The sequence below is a fragment of the Neolamprologus multifasciatus genome, chromosome 20, assembly GCF_963576455.1.
Source record: "Neolamprologus multifasciatus chromosome 20, fNeoMul1.2, whole genome shotgun sequence".
Taxonomy (NCBI): Eukaryota; Metazoa; Chordata; class Actinopteri; order Cichliformes; family Cichlidae; genus Neolamprologus; species Neolamprologus multifasciatus.
The window spans coordinates 31,594,543-31,609,261 of NC_140458.1; the positions used below are offsets into that span (position 1 = coordinate 31,594,543).

The 14,719-nt window shown below is 41.9% G+C and overlaps 1 protein-coding gene across 1 annotated transcript; it reads left to right on the top strand.

Annotated features, from left to right (window-relative positions):
- Positions 1 to 7,998: 7,998 nt before the first annotated feature.
- Positions 7,999 to 14,691, top strand: perm1a (PPARGC1 and ESRR induced regulator, muscle 1a). The gene is made up of 4 exons (XM_085146386.1): positions 7,999 to 8,400; positions 8,713 to 12,392; positions 13,673 to 13,789; positions 13,938 to 14,691. Exons 2-4 carry the CDS (start codon positions 8,735 to 8,737, stop codon positions 14,066 to 14,068), a joined length of 3,906 nt encoding a protein of 1,301 aa, XP_085002512.1. The 5' UTR covers positions 7,999 to 8,400; positions 8,713 to 8,734; the 3' UTR covers positions 14,069 to 14,691.
- Positions 14,692 to 14,719: the final 28 nt, after the last annotated feature.

A 14,719-nucleotide genomic window follows, 5' to 3' on the forward strand; every position in this document is an offset into this window, starting at 1 on the left:
GAACTAATGTGTCAGCAAATTCAGCCTGAGGAGGCCGTTGATGTAAATGTTTACTGAGACCATGAGATATCCAGGACAGCAAGAGACAGGTGCTTATATTTTAATAACTACTCTAAACTGAACATTTTTAGACATTAAAAAAACAACGGAAATGAACTAAATTCAAAGTAAAAGTATAAAACATTAAAAAAGAAGATTCAAGCCTTTTTAAAAACATGAATGTGGGGAGGGTGGGGTGGGGATTACACATTCCAGATGTTGAGCAGTGGAAGTGAGTGGGGATATGCCAGCTTATACTTCTGCATCAACATATTGTGGAAATGCCTTTGTTTCTGTAAAGTAACTGTTCAGCACAGAATGCACTGAGGCTGCCTGCTATTCTGTGATGCTTTCCTCCTTTCATCCTGTCATGCTGAGTGAGCGCAAGCACAGGTGTGGTTTACTTTTCTGTGAGGCGTGAGAGCCAGAGCTTTCAGTTTGCAGCTTTCAGGCTACTTCTGTGTTTCATGTGAGTAATCTCTTTAAACCAGCATGTGTCTGTTCAAATCAATGATAAATGATGCTATTTTAATGTACCAGCCCCCTGGGCCGATATGCTTTCTGCAAGAATTCTTCTGTTGTTCAACACTTTCTGCACATTCAAAACGTATCTGTGTTTTAAAATGGGTTTGTTTGTTTTTCAGGAATAAAAACTGTGCAAAAGTGCAATTCTGAAAAGAAATCCATATTTTGTCAAGAGTAAAACATAGAAAACACATCAAATGTTAAAACTGAGAAAATGTACCAGTTAAAGGGAAAAAAATAAGGTAATTTGGAATTTGATGGCATCACTCTAAAAAACAGTTGTGACAGGGTCGTGTTCACCACTGTAACAACAGCAGACCTGCTGCTGGACTGCTAGGAGAGGAAAGTTGTCCTGTTCTTGCCTGATAGATGATTCTAGCTGCTAAAGAGTCCTGGGTCTTCTTTGTTGTATTTTTCATTTCGCGATGCGCCAAATGTTTTTAGTTCTTTGGAGGTCTGGTCTGTAGGCAAGCCAGCTTCTACTATGAAGCCATGCTGTTGTAGTCAATGAAGTACTCGAAACAGAAAAAGATGTCATCTGGATGACTAAGACAAGATAAGATAACCTTTATTACTCCCACACGTGGGAAATTTGTTTTGTCACAGCAGAAAGTGGACAGTGCAAAAGTTATATAGCAAAAATTAGAATACAATACGAATAATATACTGTACACAACTGTACAGAATAGAATAGAATAAAATAAAATACTATATAAAGTAGAATAAAATAGAATACAATATACAATAGGATATAAATAGAATACAAATTCTATATACAACTGAGTAAAAATGCAACTTTGTCAGAAAGGAGTATTGCACTTAGTCTTATTGCACATGTGTGGGTTTGTGTGGGTTTGATTAGCTGCAAAAGTCTTTGTTGTGGAGTCTGACAGCAGTGGGGAGGAAAGACCTGTGAAATCTCTCCGTCCCACATCATGGGTGCCACAGCTGCCACTGAAGGAGCTGCTCAGTGCTGTCAGAGTCTCCTGCATGGGGTGGGAGATGTTGTCCAACAGGGATGACAGCTAAAACCCTCTATATACCTTTCAGCATTGATGGTGGCTTTCCAGATGTGCAGTCTGCCAACAATTTGGAATACCTAGATCTCGGTTTTTAAAATATCTACTATATCTACTGTCAGGGAGCTCCTGAGTACTTTGGAAGACCGGGAAAGGACATAAAGTGTCTTTGTGTTATTCTCAGGGAAGGTTTGCCAGTTCTCAGAAAGACATCATTGATTAAGAGTACTGAAATAAAAGGGATGTAACTCTATTTAAGATTGTATATCCTTACTATTGAATACCATTATAAACTATCTAGACTTGAGGCTAAGAGACTTATACTCAAGACTCAAGACTATAATAAATAAAATTATTCATGATATTACAAAGATTCATGTCCCATGTTTTAGGTCATGATAGAGCTATACTAGTAGGAGTGGGAGATAGAGGATCCGAAGCATTTGAAATAGTGTTGTCTTAGAGACATTTTGGAAGTCTAATAAGAGGATATATATATATATATATATATATATATATATATATATATATATATACATATTATAATGGGACAAATACATCTTTTTCTTTTTTTTTTCTTTTTGGATATTTTGGGAGGTTATAAATAATGTGCAATCAGTTTAATCAGCCTGTTATACCAAATGTGGATGTTTGCCTATGCACCTATTTCCAATTTTAATAGCATAATATAAAGAAATAAGGGGTCCCTTGTTTTTTACAATTACAAGCGCCGTCTACTTGTTGGTAATTCATTCTTTTACGCCCACATAGTGTAAACAGTCTGTAGTTTCCTACTGGTTTTAATCAGACTCTACATCAACCTGTGTGGTACAAACAGTCTGTAAACTTCCTAAAGAGTCTCCAGTGATGCAAAGTACAAGTCTTTGTCTGCTATTTTCTGTCTTCTACCCTTTGCTGTAATTTAGGCATTGCACTCCTTTTTGACACAAAAGCTGCCACCAGCCAAGGATGCTTGGTAACGGGACCATACAGAAACTGCTCTCTGTTTAAACACCATGTCACCGAGCTGGTGATGAATGTGTTTTTTACTGGGCTTTGTTTAATTAACGCTGAATTGCCGAGCCTGACATGGTAAACAATTAGGGTGAAATTCTGTCACATTAGTAGCTGTGAAACAGCCCGAGCGGATCCCAGTCTCAGCTCCATAAACGGACTCATAAGAGCTTAATCCTGTTGATGGAAACAAAATCCCACCCATGGCAAAACAGCCCCGCTGCCCCAGGTGCAGTAGCCACTCAGGCCCAGGCTTGTCTCCCTTTATTGAGGCTGATGAATTGAGAGGAGCCTCTTGGGCATGCAGCCCAGGCTGTGGTTTGGCTAATTAGAGGCTCTGTTTTCTCATAAATATCTATAGCAATGAAAATTAGGTAAATAAAGGCTGCAGTTCCACCCTGTGAAAGTGTGAGGTAAAAAAGTCTCAATGGAGAGTGACACTGTGAGGGAAACCTGGCAGATGTGTGCTTTTACAAGAGAAATAATTGTTCTAAGTTGTTACTTATAATGACAGCTTAACCTGCAATTGAGCTATGCAAACACAACCTCATTGGTGCAGCCTCACCTCTGGTGCTAGTGCCCCAATGAGGTTTATTGGTGCCTGGACCTGGGAGTATAGAGTGTGTATGGGGAGTGTGAGTGTGTGCATGGCAAACATTTCTGTGCATCTCTAAGTTGGGTGTGTGTGTGAATGTTTGTGTGCATGAGGGTGGGAATGCGACACACAGTATCTTGAGCTGCTGCTGCTGTCTCCAAAAATATCTTGTATTATTAGTACTGTGTGCTGTTGCATGCATATGTTGGTTGTTGCTATGGTTTCCCAGTGGGTTTTTTCCCCTCTCCCTCTATCCCTCTTCGTCTCCTCTATTTTTCTCTCAGTCTCTTTCTGTTAACTTTTTCCCCAACTTCACTGTCTTTCTTTCTTTTTTTTTCTCTGTCCACCAGCCTCGTCCGTTATGGTTGTAATAATCCAAAATAAAAAATCCCAATAAAGTTGGGCCATAATAAAGGCCATAATACTCCACTTGTGAAAGTAAATCTGTTTGACATTTTTCGGCCTTCTGGCATCACTTTTGATTGCTACATATACAAATAAAATGATCGGGTATAACATTACAACCACTGGCAGGTGAAGTGAATAACACTGATTATCTCTTCATCATGGCACCTGTTAGTGGGTGGAATATATCAAGAAGCTATTTAACATTTTGTCCTCAAAGTTGATGTGTTAGAAGAAGAAAAAAAGTGTAAGGATTTGAATGAGTTTGACAAGGAACATGTTGGAATAGCTAAACAACTGGATCAAAACATTTCCAAAACTGCAGCTGTTGTGGGGTGTTCCCAGCATCTATCAAAACTGGTCCAAGGAAAGAAAAGTAGTAAAGTAGCGACAAGGTCATTGGAGGCCAAGGCTCAATGATGAACGTGGGGAGCAAAGGCTGGCCTGTGTGTCCAATCCAACAGATGAACTATCCATCCATCCATTCGCTTCCGCTTATCCTTTTCAGGGTCGCGGGGGGCGCTGGAGCCTATCCCAGCTGTCATAGGGCGAGAGGCAGGGTACACCCTGGACATGTCGCCAGTCTGTCGCAGGGCCAACACACAGGGACAGACAACCATTCGCACATTCACACCTAGTGACAATTTGGATTATCCAATTAACCTATCCCCACAAGCTGCATGTCTTTGGATGGTGGGAGGAAGCCGGAGTGCCCGGAGGGAACCCACGCAAACACGGGGAGAACATGCAAACTCCACACAGAAAGACCCCGGCCTGATGGTGGAATTGAACTCAGGACCTTCTTGCTGTGCGGCAACAGTGCTAATCACCGTGCCACCGTGCTGCCACGGATGAACTACTGTAGCTCAAACTGATGAAAAAAGTTTATACTGGGTCTCAAAGAAAGGTGTCGGAATACACAGAGCATCACAGTTTTTGTATACGGGGCTGAATAGCTGCGGACCAGTCAGGGTGTCATGCTGACCCCTGTACATCGCTGAAAGCACCAACAATGGGCACATGAGCATTTGTGTGGGTCATTTACCTGGGGAACACCTGGCACCAGAATACACTAAAGGATGAGTGTGACACTTTGGGCAGTGTTCTGCTGGGACACCTTTGGTCCTGCCATCTATATGGATGTTACTTTGAAATAAACCACCTACCTAAGGATTGCTTAAGACCTGTTTCATAGAAATAGTATTCCCTGATGGCGTCTTTCAGCAGGATAATGCACCCAGGATAATGCCACAAACTGTTTGAGGAGCACAACAATGAGTTTTAAGGCCTTGGCTTGGCCTCCAAATTCCTCAGATTTCAATCCAATCGAGATTCTGTGGAATGTGCTGGACAAGCAAGTCCGATCCACAGAGGCCCCACCTCACATCTTACAGGACTTAAAGGATCTGTTACTAATATCTTGGGGCCACAGACCCCAGCACACCTTCAGGCGTCTAGTGGAGTCCATGCCTCCGCGGGTCAGGACACAACACAATATTAGACAGGTGGTCATAATGTTATGCCTGGGTTTATTGCGAAGGCTTGTTTATTCCTAACGATACTGACAGGGAGAGAAATCATTTGGGAATTGTTCTTTTTCTAAATTATTAAATTCAATTCAATTTTATTTATATAGCGCCAAATCACAACAAAAGTCGCCTCAAGACGCTTTATATTGTACAGTAGATACAGAGAAAAGCCCAACAATCATATGACCCCCTATGAGCAAGCAGTTTGGCGACCGTGGGAAGGAAAAGCTCCCTTTTAACAGGAAGAAACCTCCAGCAGAACCAGGCTCAGGGAGGGGCGGCCATCTGCTGCGACCGGTTGGGGTGAGAGAAGGAAAACAGGATAAAGACATGCTGTGGAAGAGAGACAGAGGTTAATAACAGATATGATTCGATGCAGAGAGGTCTATTAACACATAGTGAGTGAGAAAGGTGACTGGAAAGGAAAAACTCAATGCATCACGGGAATCCCCGGCAGCCTACATCTATTCCAGCATAACTAAGGGAGGATTCAGGGTCACCTGGTCCCGCCCTAACTATATGCTTTAGCAAAAAGGAAAGTTTTAAGCCTAATCCTGAAAGTAGAGATAGTGTCTGTCTCCCGAATCCAAACTGGAAGCTGGTTCCACAGAAGAGGGGCCTGAAAACTGAAGGCTCTGCCTCCCATTCTACAGGGTGGGTCATTTATATGGATACACCACAATAACATGGGAATGGTTGGTGATATTAAAGTCCTGTTTGTGGCACATTAGTATATGTGAGGGGGCAAACTCCTCAAGATGGGTGGTGACCATGGTGGCCATTTAGAAGTCGGCCATCTTGGATACAACTTTTGATTTTTCAATAGGAAGAGGGCCATGTGACACATCTAACTTATTGGTAATGTCACAAGAAAAACAATGGTGTGCTTGGTTTCAACGTAACTTTATTCTCTCATGAGTTATTTACAAGTTTCTGACCACTTATAAAATGTGTTCAATCGCTGCCCATTGTGTTAAATTAGAGAAAAGTTACTGTACTAAAGTAATTATGTTGTTGTTTGTGTGTTTGTTTTTTACAGTAGTAGATTTCAGAATTCTGTGAATTAAATAAAATGCTTTTTAATTACAGGATTTTTGCAATGAGTTGCAAAACTGTTCTGTAATTTTAGACATTTATTTCTTACACCTTAAGCCCAAAGAGTCATGCTGACAGATTTCTTCTTTTTGTTACAGCAATGTTTCTTTATTATGTAGAAAAACTGAAAATGTAAGAAATAAAATGTATGAGAAAATGTTCATTCGCTAAAATTCCAATAAAAAACTCACTTAAAATATTTAATAGTGTCGTCCTTCCCTGTGTTGTATGGTAGTAAAGCATAAGACACCAGCAAATGCCTGTTGAGCAGAATTAGGCAAAATCTTACTGACAATTAACATTCAATCAAAGTTAATCACCCTAAATCCAGCCCTAAAGACACCCTCCAAACCAAATGATAACACGATGCAAATAAACCCATCTAAAACACCGCAAAGAAGAAACAGGCTTTGTTTTGGAAGGAACACACAAAAAATCACGACAAAGGGAACAGAACTTGTCTTCACTATTAAAACAAAGATTGAAATGTAAATGATCTAATGACACAAGGACTGCTTGCAGTCTCTAATTTAACTGTATTGCTAAATTTCAATAAGCTAATTGAGGTCTCATAATTAAAAATTCTCTTATCAGAAGGAAACAGGAAATATTTGGTTACTTAATGTACACCCGCTAACATTCCTCACAGACTTTGGGTTATATTGACGTACTAGCATCATACAGCCCAGCACATCCCAAAAGTGCGCTATTGGATTGAGATGTGGTGACTGTGGAGGCCATTTGAGTCCAGTGAACTCTCTGTCATGTTCAAGGAACCAGTTTGAGATGATCTGAGCTTCATGACATGTCAGAAGATGAGTACACTGCAGTCACAAAAAGGATGGACATGGTCAACAACAATACTCAGACAGGATGTTGAATTTAAAGCATAAAAGTTTCCCCCACACTATCTCATCACTGCTGCCAGTCTAAACTGTTAACACAATGCACGATGCATCCATGCTTTCATGTTGTTTATGCCAAGCTCTGAAACCACCATCTGAATGTTGCAGCAGAAATCGAGACTCGTGAGAGCAGACAACATTTGTCCAATCTTCTCCAATTTTGGTGAACCTGTGTGAGTTGTACTCTCAGTTTCCTGTTCTTAGTTGGGAGGAGTGACACCTGGTGTGGTCTTCTGCTGCTGGAGCTCATCTGCTTCAAAGTTAGATTCAGAGATGCTCTTCTGTGTATGCTGTGTTTGCATGTTGTTGCTGTTGTTATGTCTACATGTTTGAATGCATTTAGATGCTGCCATGTGATTGGCTGATTAGATATTTACATCAGTCATCAGATGAACAGTTTATATTAACATGCCATAACCTGACAGACAATAAATGACCTGGACACACACATGTGCTTGTATGTAACACCTAATTATTTATTAAGACTATTTAAATTGAAATTAATCAGTGTATGGATTGGTCTGTATATTTTTCACTAAATTGTGTTTTGATCCTTTGGCATTGTTTTTAGAAACTGCTAATAAAGCACCTTTATTTATTTTCTTAAACATCTTTATATATTTTTTTTTATTTCCTCAGATGAAGCAATCTTATTTTTTTCTTTGTATTTCTGATTTTCAGCCTCAGAAGAGTCACAAATGACGTCTAAGTCATTTGTGACTCTTTCTTCCGTCTGTCTTTCTGGCTCGCCTTAGCTGGAAACATTGCATGGGAAAGTTTCATATTGGCTGTCACCCCATGATGTCACATCAGCTGACTGACACACACCTCACATGACACCCATATCTGCTGAGGGACCTCTTTTATAGCTGCTCCCAGCCACTCCGGCTACTTGCTGAGGTTTAAGCACACTTATTTGACCAAAAGTCAGGATTAATAATAAAACATGCGTAACTTTAATTAAATATGCCAACAGTTTTTCTGCTAATTAAACAACAGTAACATTAAAGATACTCTAAAAGCAGATTAGCAGTTTGCCAGGGGAGAATCTATTTAAAGTTCAGAAATGTTATACCTCTGTTAGAGATGGCGGCTGCAAGAACACTGCGTGTATTACGTGATCAGAAGCACCGCTCTATATTTATCAGATCATGGGGCTTGCCTTGTCGCATGCTCACACGCAAGAACACCTACCAGAGGACGTACAGCATGGTGCTGCAGAGACTTCCTTGACCTTCATCTCCTGTAGAGCAGGACAGCTTGAATCAGGACAGGTACGAACCATGTTTGGATGTAAAAGTACAACAAAGCTAAAATACATAAACATTTGAATTATATATGCTGTAATTTTAATGTAAATAAGTTGTAAGTTGTGGCATTTTAGTTTTATGATTTGCATTGCAATTTAAATTGTGGATTAAAAATGATGCACACTTAAAATTCATATCCTTGTAGTTTTATGAGCAGCTTTATTAATGAGTTGATTTGAGATTAGAGTTTGCTAGTCATCCTGACAAGATCTGTAAATGTTAATATTACCTGATAACAAGGGTTTTACTTGACAGCTCTTTTAATTGATTTTGCAGGTTTTGTTGAAGTTGAAGCAAAATGGAAGAGTTTGAATACAGTGTGGACATCTGTGACCGTGACTGGGAGCGCTTCTTTGCAGAGTGCGAGGAGTGTAATCTGCTTCCTCCATCGCTAGCAGGTCTCGAAGATTCGGGGATGAGTGACATTGATGACACGGGGTCTGTTCTCGCCATGAGGGCTCAGAGAGTCGATCTAACCGCAGGCTTTTCTGAGACTGACCGCCCTATCGATGGGCCCCCACACTGTGAGGGCTCTCCTGTGGAACACTACCTCAGCAAACACGGCATAGGAGGGCTGGAGAGCGTCCTCTCGGGCAGCGAGGAGGATATCCACCTGCAATCCGTCAATATGTTTTTTGAAAGGCTGAAAAGTCTGACAGAGCCTGAGCCAAGCCGAGTGAACTTTGGAAAAAACAGCGAGGCAATACGAGAGACGGAGCGGTGCAGTGAAGGGCAGCAGGCCAGTAGACATGCACTGCCAAAAAACATCCAAAAGTTAAACTTTCTGCCTGCCAGGGGTGAAACAGCAGTTGGCAAAGAGAGCGAGAAGCCTGTCGACGCCATCAGAAAGACAAACACACTGAGAAAAGTGCACTCTGAGCCCAGCATTTCCTTGCAACATGCAGCCAGTAACTCAGTACTCAACACTAACAAATCAACTGAAACTGAGTTATTCCTCAGAGAGGAAGCCTGCACAGAACCCAGAGTCAGCGACGTACAGCAGTGGAATCGTGAATCACTGTGCACGACAGTCTGCTCAGTGACGACACCAAACAAGGTGCAGACATGCACACTTCTACATGACTTTAAAGAGGAAGAATTGTTGAAACACCTCTGTAAAAAGTGTGCCACTGATTTAGCCAGTGATTTGGACATGGCAAATATTAAATGGCAGGAAGACCAAACCCCTATTGTTTCACAGTCACACACAGCATGTTCAAACAAAGCAGTGATCCAAGAATCTCCGTCTGCTTCCATGAAGAGGAAGAGGAGAAAGAAGAGACGGCTCAGTGTGGAGCAAGGCGAAGGTGGGCACGGATACGAGAGGCAGGTTTTAGTCAAGCCGAGCGACTCGGAGGAGGAGCAGTGCGCGTCAAAAGCAGGAACAGGTCTCTGCTTTTCTGAGGATATCAAGTCGTTTTATTTAAACGAACCACAGAAAAATCTCACATCTCTTCTAACGCCATATTCACTGACCAGCAGCAGTTTCCCGGTGATTATATCCTCTGATCCTCCATGTGATAGTCAGCACCGATATTTGTCAGAGAGTGTGGGCAGGCAGAGGAGGAGTACAGATACATCTGACAATAATTCAGCAAACAATAGCTCAGCGACCACACTGAGTCAAACTGATGACAGTGTGACGTCTGCACCAAACAGCAGTGCTACCGTGGCAACAAACTCAGAGGTTTGCAGCGAGTTGCAGGAAGAAAAATCAGCTGGACTGAAAATGTATCCTAAACTGCCAGTTTTAATGACAGTAGGTGAATATGGTAAACCAGACATGGGCAGAGAAAGTCAGAGCGGGGACATAAAAGCAGAGGGGCTTCACTCCGTCACTTCACCTGAAAATGAACAGAATCTCACATCTGCTGTAGAGGTCAAAGCAGTAACTCATAGTCTTTTATCGAGCTCAGAGTCAAATGCTACTTCTGTGGAAGTGGGCCAAAATGACAGACAACCCGCTGCTAAGTCAGTCCTGGCTGTGGAGGCTGGAAATTCTGGCCAGGACGAGCCCACACTGTGTCCCAGTGAGGCTGAGCCCCAACAACAGCTGGAAATGGAGTTTCACAACACAGACCAATATAGCGGCACAATGGCAAACACCGACTATTCTCCACCTACAGCCTCGACTTTAAAAGGCTTGCTCACAAAACCTCTGCAATTAAAAACTTCCGCCTGCAAAGTTATCAGCGCTCAATTTACATCTGATAGTTTTAATGCCTCGCCCGATGAAAGCTTTCTGTCTAAAAGTTCACCCTGTATAGGTGTGAATACGATAGCACAGCAAACAGAGCGTCCTCTCGAGGTTCACACCTCACCCACATTAGATATTTTAGAGAAAAGCACAGAAACACTAGCGGCATCACAGATAACAAGCAAGAGTCGAGCAGAAACCAAATCACCCGTGTCTGAAGATGTACCAACAAGTCTTTCAGATATCATAAATGTATCATCCTGCGGTACTCTGAACGCAGAGTCACGGTCAAATGGAAATATCAGAGACATGTCAGCAAGTTTCTGTTCATCTGTCAGCGAGCAAGAGTCTGGAGGTCAAGGAGGAAAAAAAGGGGATGAGAAATCTGGACTCAAGAGCAGCCCAGACTCAGTGTGCGAGATGTTGGGGAAAGCAGAAGATGCCATCTTGGTACCCGAAGCTGAATGTAAACCTGAACGGGTGCTGAATCCAGTGTTTGCTATGTCTTCCTTTTGGAGTGAGATGGAGAAGCTGACAATAAACGACATTCTGGGTTTAAGAATGATCAGCAAAGCTGCTCCACCCAGCTCCCTCCCACCGTTACAGGAAAACGAGGAGATGGCAGAGTCAGGCTTTTTCACTCAAATAGACGAGTCCACACCCGAGCGAACGACCGAGGACGCCTCTGGTTTCCCCGATGCTGTAGAATCATGTTTTAATCCTAATATCTCGGCTAATTTTTCCCCTTCACGAAGTGTTTTATGGGAGAGTGAATCAGCCCACGTGAGCCAAAGTGCTGATATTTACCCTGAAAATGTGATGCTGACATCTGTGAGTGACACTTCTCGACCTTTCCTCTCAGAAAAGGCTGAAAAGTCCCTCCGAAAGATTTCCAAAAATATCAGCGTGCACAACTTACGTGCACTCGAGTCTGAGTCATTCAGCTACACGCAGAAATGTGAAACTTTACAAACAGTACATGAAGGAGAATCTCAGAAAGCAGAGTATGTTTTGCCTAAGCAAGACAAAGGCACAGATCCTCTGCCTTCCTCTCTGACAGACAGTTACAGCATCTCTCTCATAGATATATTTCAGTACTTCTTTGGAGGGAAACAAACCGCTCCCAGCCAACCAGCTGCAGATAACTTAACCACCTTCTACGATGACGGGAATTCAGTCCCTGAAACGTATGATCATTTTTTCTCTGAGTTCGACACAGAAAACTTCTTCTATCCGCTCATCGCAACTGAAGATGAGACCAAAGACAAGCCAGTTCCTATCTTTTCCAGCTCTCGCTCAGCTAACAGAAACTTCCAGTTCCCGGAAGCTTATGATTATTTCTTTGCCTCATCATCCTCATCTGATGAGTCATCTGCGGAATCCGATGAAGAAGATAACACTGGTCCTGTCAGGGTAGTTACCAGGTTCAGCCGCAAGGCGAGCTCATCTCATATTTCTAAAGACATGTATGATGATTTCTTTGCAGAGAACAACCTCTGGAAAACAACATTCTCCTTCAGGAACATCAATTTTTCAGCATCTACAGTCCAAAACCAGGCGTCGCACTCTCTGTCTCTCGTACCTGCGAGGCAAAGGGGCGGTTCTCATGCAACGACAGTTTCTTCTCTGAATGCACTGGGAAATGAAGACGTGATGTTTCCTGATCCACTGCTCTACAACTTTGAGGACAGGGTAGTCAGCCAACTAGCACAGCAGCCTTTCAGATACGAAGACCTGCAGACGGCCGTTTCAAATCCAAGTAAGTCCACTTTAACACAACGATGCACACAGATTCATTGCAATGTGCAGTGGTCGAATCTTCAGTATATATCCTGGATTTCAGACATAACAGTTTGGATTGGTTTGATTTAAAAAAGTAAAGAGATGAGATCTCAGTAGCATCTTCACTGAAATTCCAAGTAAATGATTCAATTTGCCTTTATTTTTTGTAAGAAGTTGAAAGGGAAAAAAGACAGAAAATGCATTTTCCCCTCATTCATTCTTTATATTCTCCCAGCTTAACCATCTGATTTTACAAACATATCCACGTATCAGATAGGGGTCTAAATTTGTCATCGTTGCACAAAGTAGCACTCAGTTGCTTTCAAATCTTAAAATAATCTGTGATCAGCCAAAATCTCCTGAACAAGGCAGAAAACACAACCCAGAGGAGGTGAGAGGAGTCTAGTTGTCTTCTGAACACTTCACCTACAGTATGCTGGACCTGATATTGTTTTCCACTCCAGCCTCAATGGAAGAGTGAATAAAATTCCATATTACAGTATCTTAGAGTGACACACTTAAACTTAAAAAAGATGTTTCGAAGAGCAAGATGAAGACTGCTCTAACTGTATGAACCTGTCCAACAGAGTGCATCTCTGTGAGGCCTCCAGACAAAAAACCAAAACTAATAGACTATTTTTCATTTAGTTAAGCTCTTTTTTGTTTTCCTCACATGTGGACGACTGTAACGTTGGACATGTCCACTGCTCGGTCAGCTGTTACAGTCCTGACTGGGACAGATTCTCTTTCCTCAGCTGTCACACGATCCGTACTGGACTGCCGGCACGCAGGAGTGAAGCTAAGGGGAATGGTAGTACGTGATAAGTTGACTTCACTCAATGAGCGTCATATCTGAGCTGTAAGCCGGCTGTAATTGTGTTTGGCTGTGAAGGAAATGAAATTACCTCACATTTGTTTATGAGTCTTTGTGTGTAAATCCCTCCCCTCCTCCAATGCATTTAATTAATATGCTACTGATATGATATCTGAGCTCTTTTGCTTACCCATGAGGGTTATCTTTAAGGTCACAAATACTCACTAGCTATATATATACTTATATACTCCTAGAAGTGAACTGTCTGCAGGTGTTTCGAGGTTTACTGGGGCACTGTGTGAGAGCAGAGGAAGGCCAAACTTGGTGGGATTTTATTTACAGTTGCCAAACACAAATGGATTTCTCTGTACATGGTTGTTCCCTTCTTGTGTGTTGCATTTGCACGAACAGCTTACCCACTCAAAACATTTCTGTCTTTGAAGGGTTGGAAGCCCCGTTCCTGCCGCTCAAACAGTCAGACATGTGTCTGGTTTGCATTGCGTTTGCCTCGTGGGTGCTGAAGACTGCAAATCCACAAGTAGGAGATGCTTGGAAGGCTGGTACGTGTGCAGCATCAGGGTGTTTAATACCACAGAAAATTTCCTTTTTAAAGACTGAAATTACAAAATGGTTCTTATTAAGTGACACACTGAAACTTGGATTTTAGCAACAGGATTACTCACTTTTTCACTTGTATTTTCCACACAGTTCTGCTGGCCAACGTAAGTGCCCTGTCAGCCATTCGATACCTGCGTAAGTACGTCAAAGCGGAGGCGGCCGGCTGTGAAACAAAACTGCACTGCAGGGCGCTGCCTGCTCCTTCACCTCTCTGCCTCTAAATATGCCGAGGCTGAAGTGATTGATTTTTTCCAGAAAGTCTGCAGCGGATTGTTGAAACACGTTTGCACTGTGATTACTGATCTTACGTCTCGCTGAGCTTTCCAGAGAAAGTGTTTATTTTAAGAGCAGTTATTTAACTTGAGTGAAACTTTAACATCCAAAAGTGTGCAGAAAAAAAATGAAACGACCAAAGGCAAGATGAGACAAGCTCATCTGACTGAAAGAAGGCTTTAGAAAAAATCAGATGCATAAGTATGTGTGAAGCAAGCTTGGAGGTGATGAGTGATAAGTGGATTAGTGTGAGAGACTGTAGAGATTCAGGAGAAATTTACACAAACTTGTTTTCATTACATGACTTTTGGTAGCAGATGCTTCTATTTAAATCAATCAAACTTTTAAAATATTTTACAGATTTGCCACTGTAACAGCTCCCATTCAGAAGCGTAATTTATTTAAGGGGGACAGCATTCTGTGCCAGTATCAGTTATATGTATATTATGTGTATGGTGTTTTATGTTAATGACAGAGATCTGTACACTGTTATAGGTTGCACTGAGCTGTGGATGTTGGTGATAATGGCAGTGATGCCTTTCAGTTGAACTAAAGTAAACAGTGTATTTAAGGTTGTGTGCTGTGTGTGTTATTGAAAA

What these genes read in the sequence shown, in the direction of transcription:
- perm1a (XM_085146386.1), top strand. Translation starts at nt 8,735, where the DNA reads ATGGAAGAGTTTGAATACAGTGTGGACATCTGTGACCGTGACTGGGAG. An exon ending in GACGGCCGTTTCAAATCCAA is followed by an intron (nt 12,393 to 13,672) that starts GTAAGTCCACTT and finishes CTGTCTTTGAAG; the next exon opens with GGTTGGAAGCCCCGTTCCTG. An exon ending in AGGAGATGCTTGGAAGGCTG is followed by an intron (nt 13,790 to 13,937) that starts GTACGTGTGCAG and finishes TTTTCCACACAG; the next exon opens with TTCTGCTGGCCAACGTAAGT.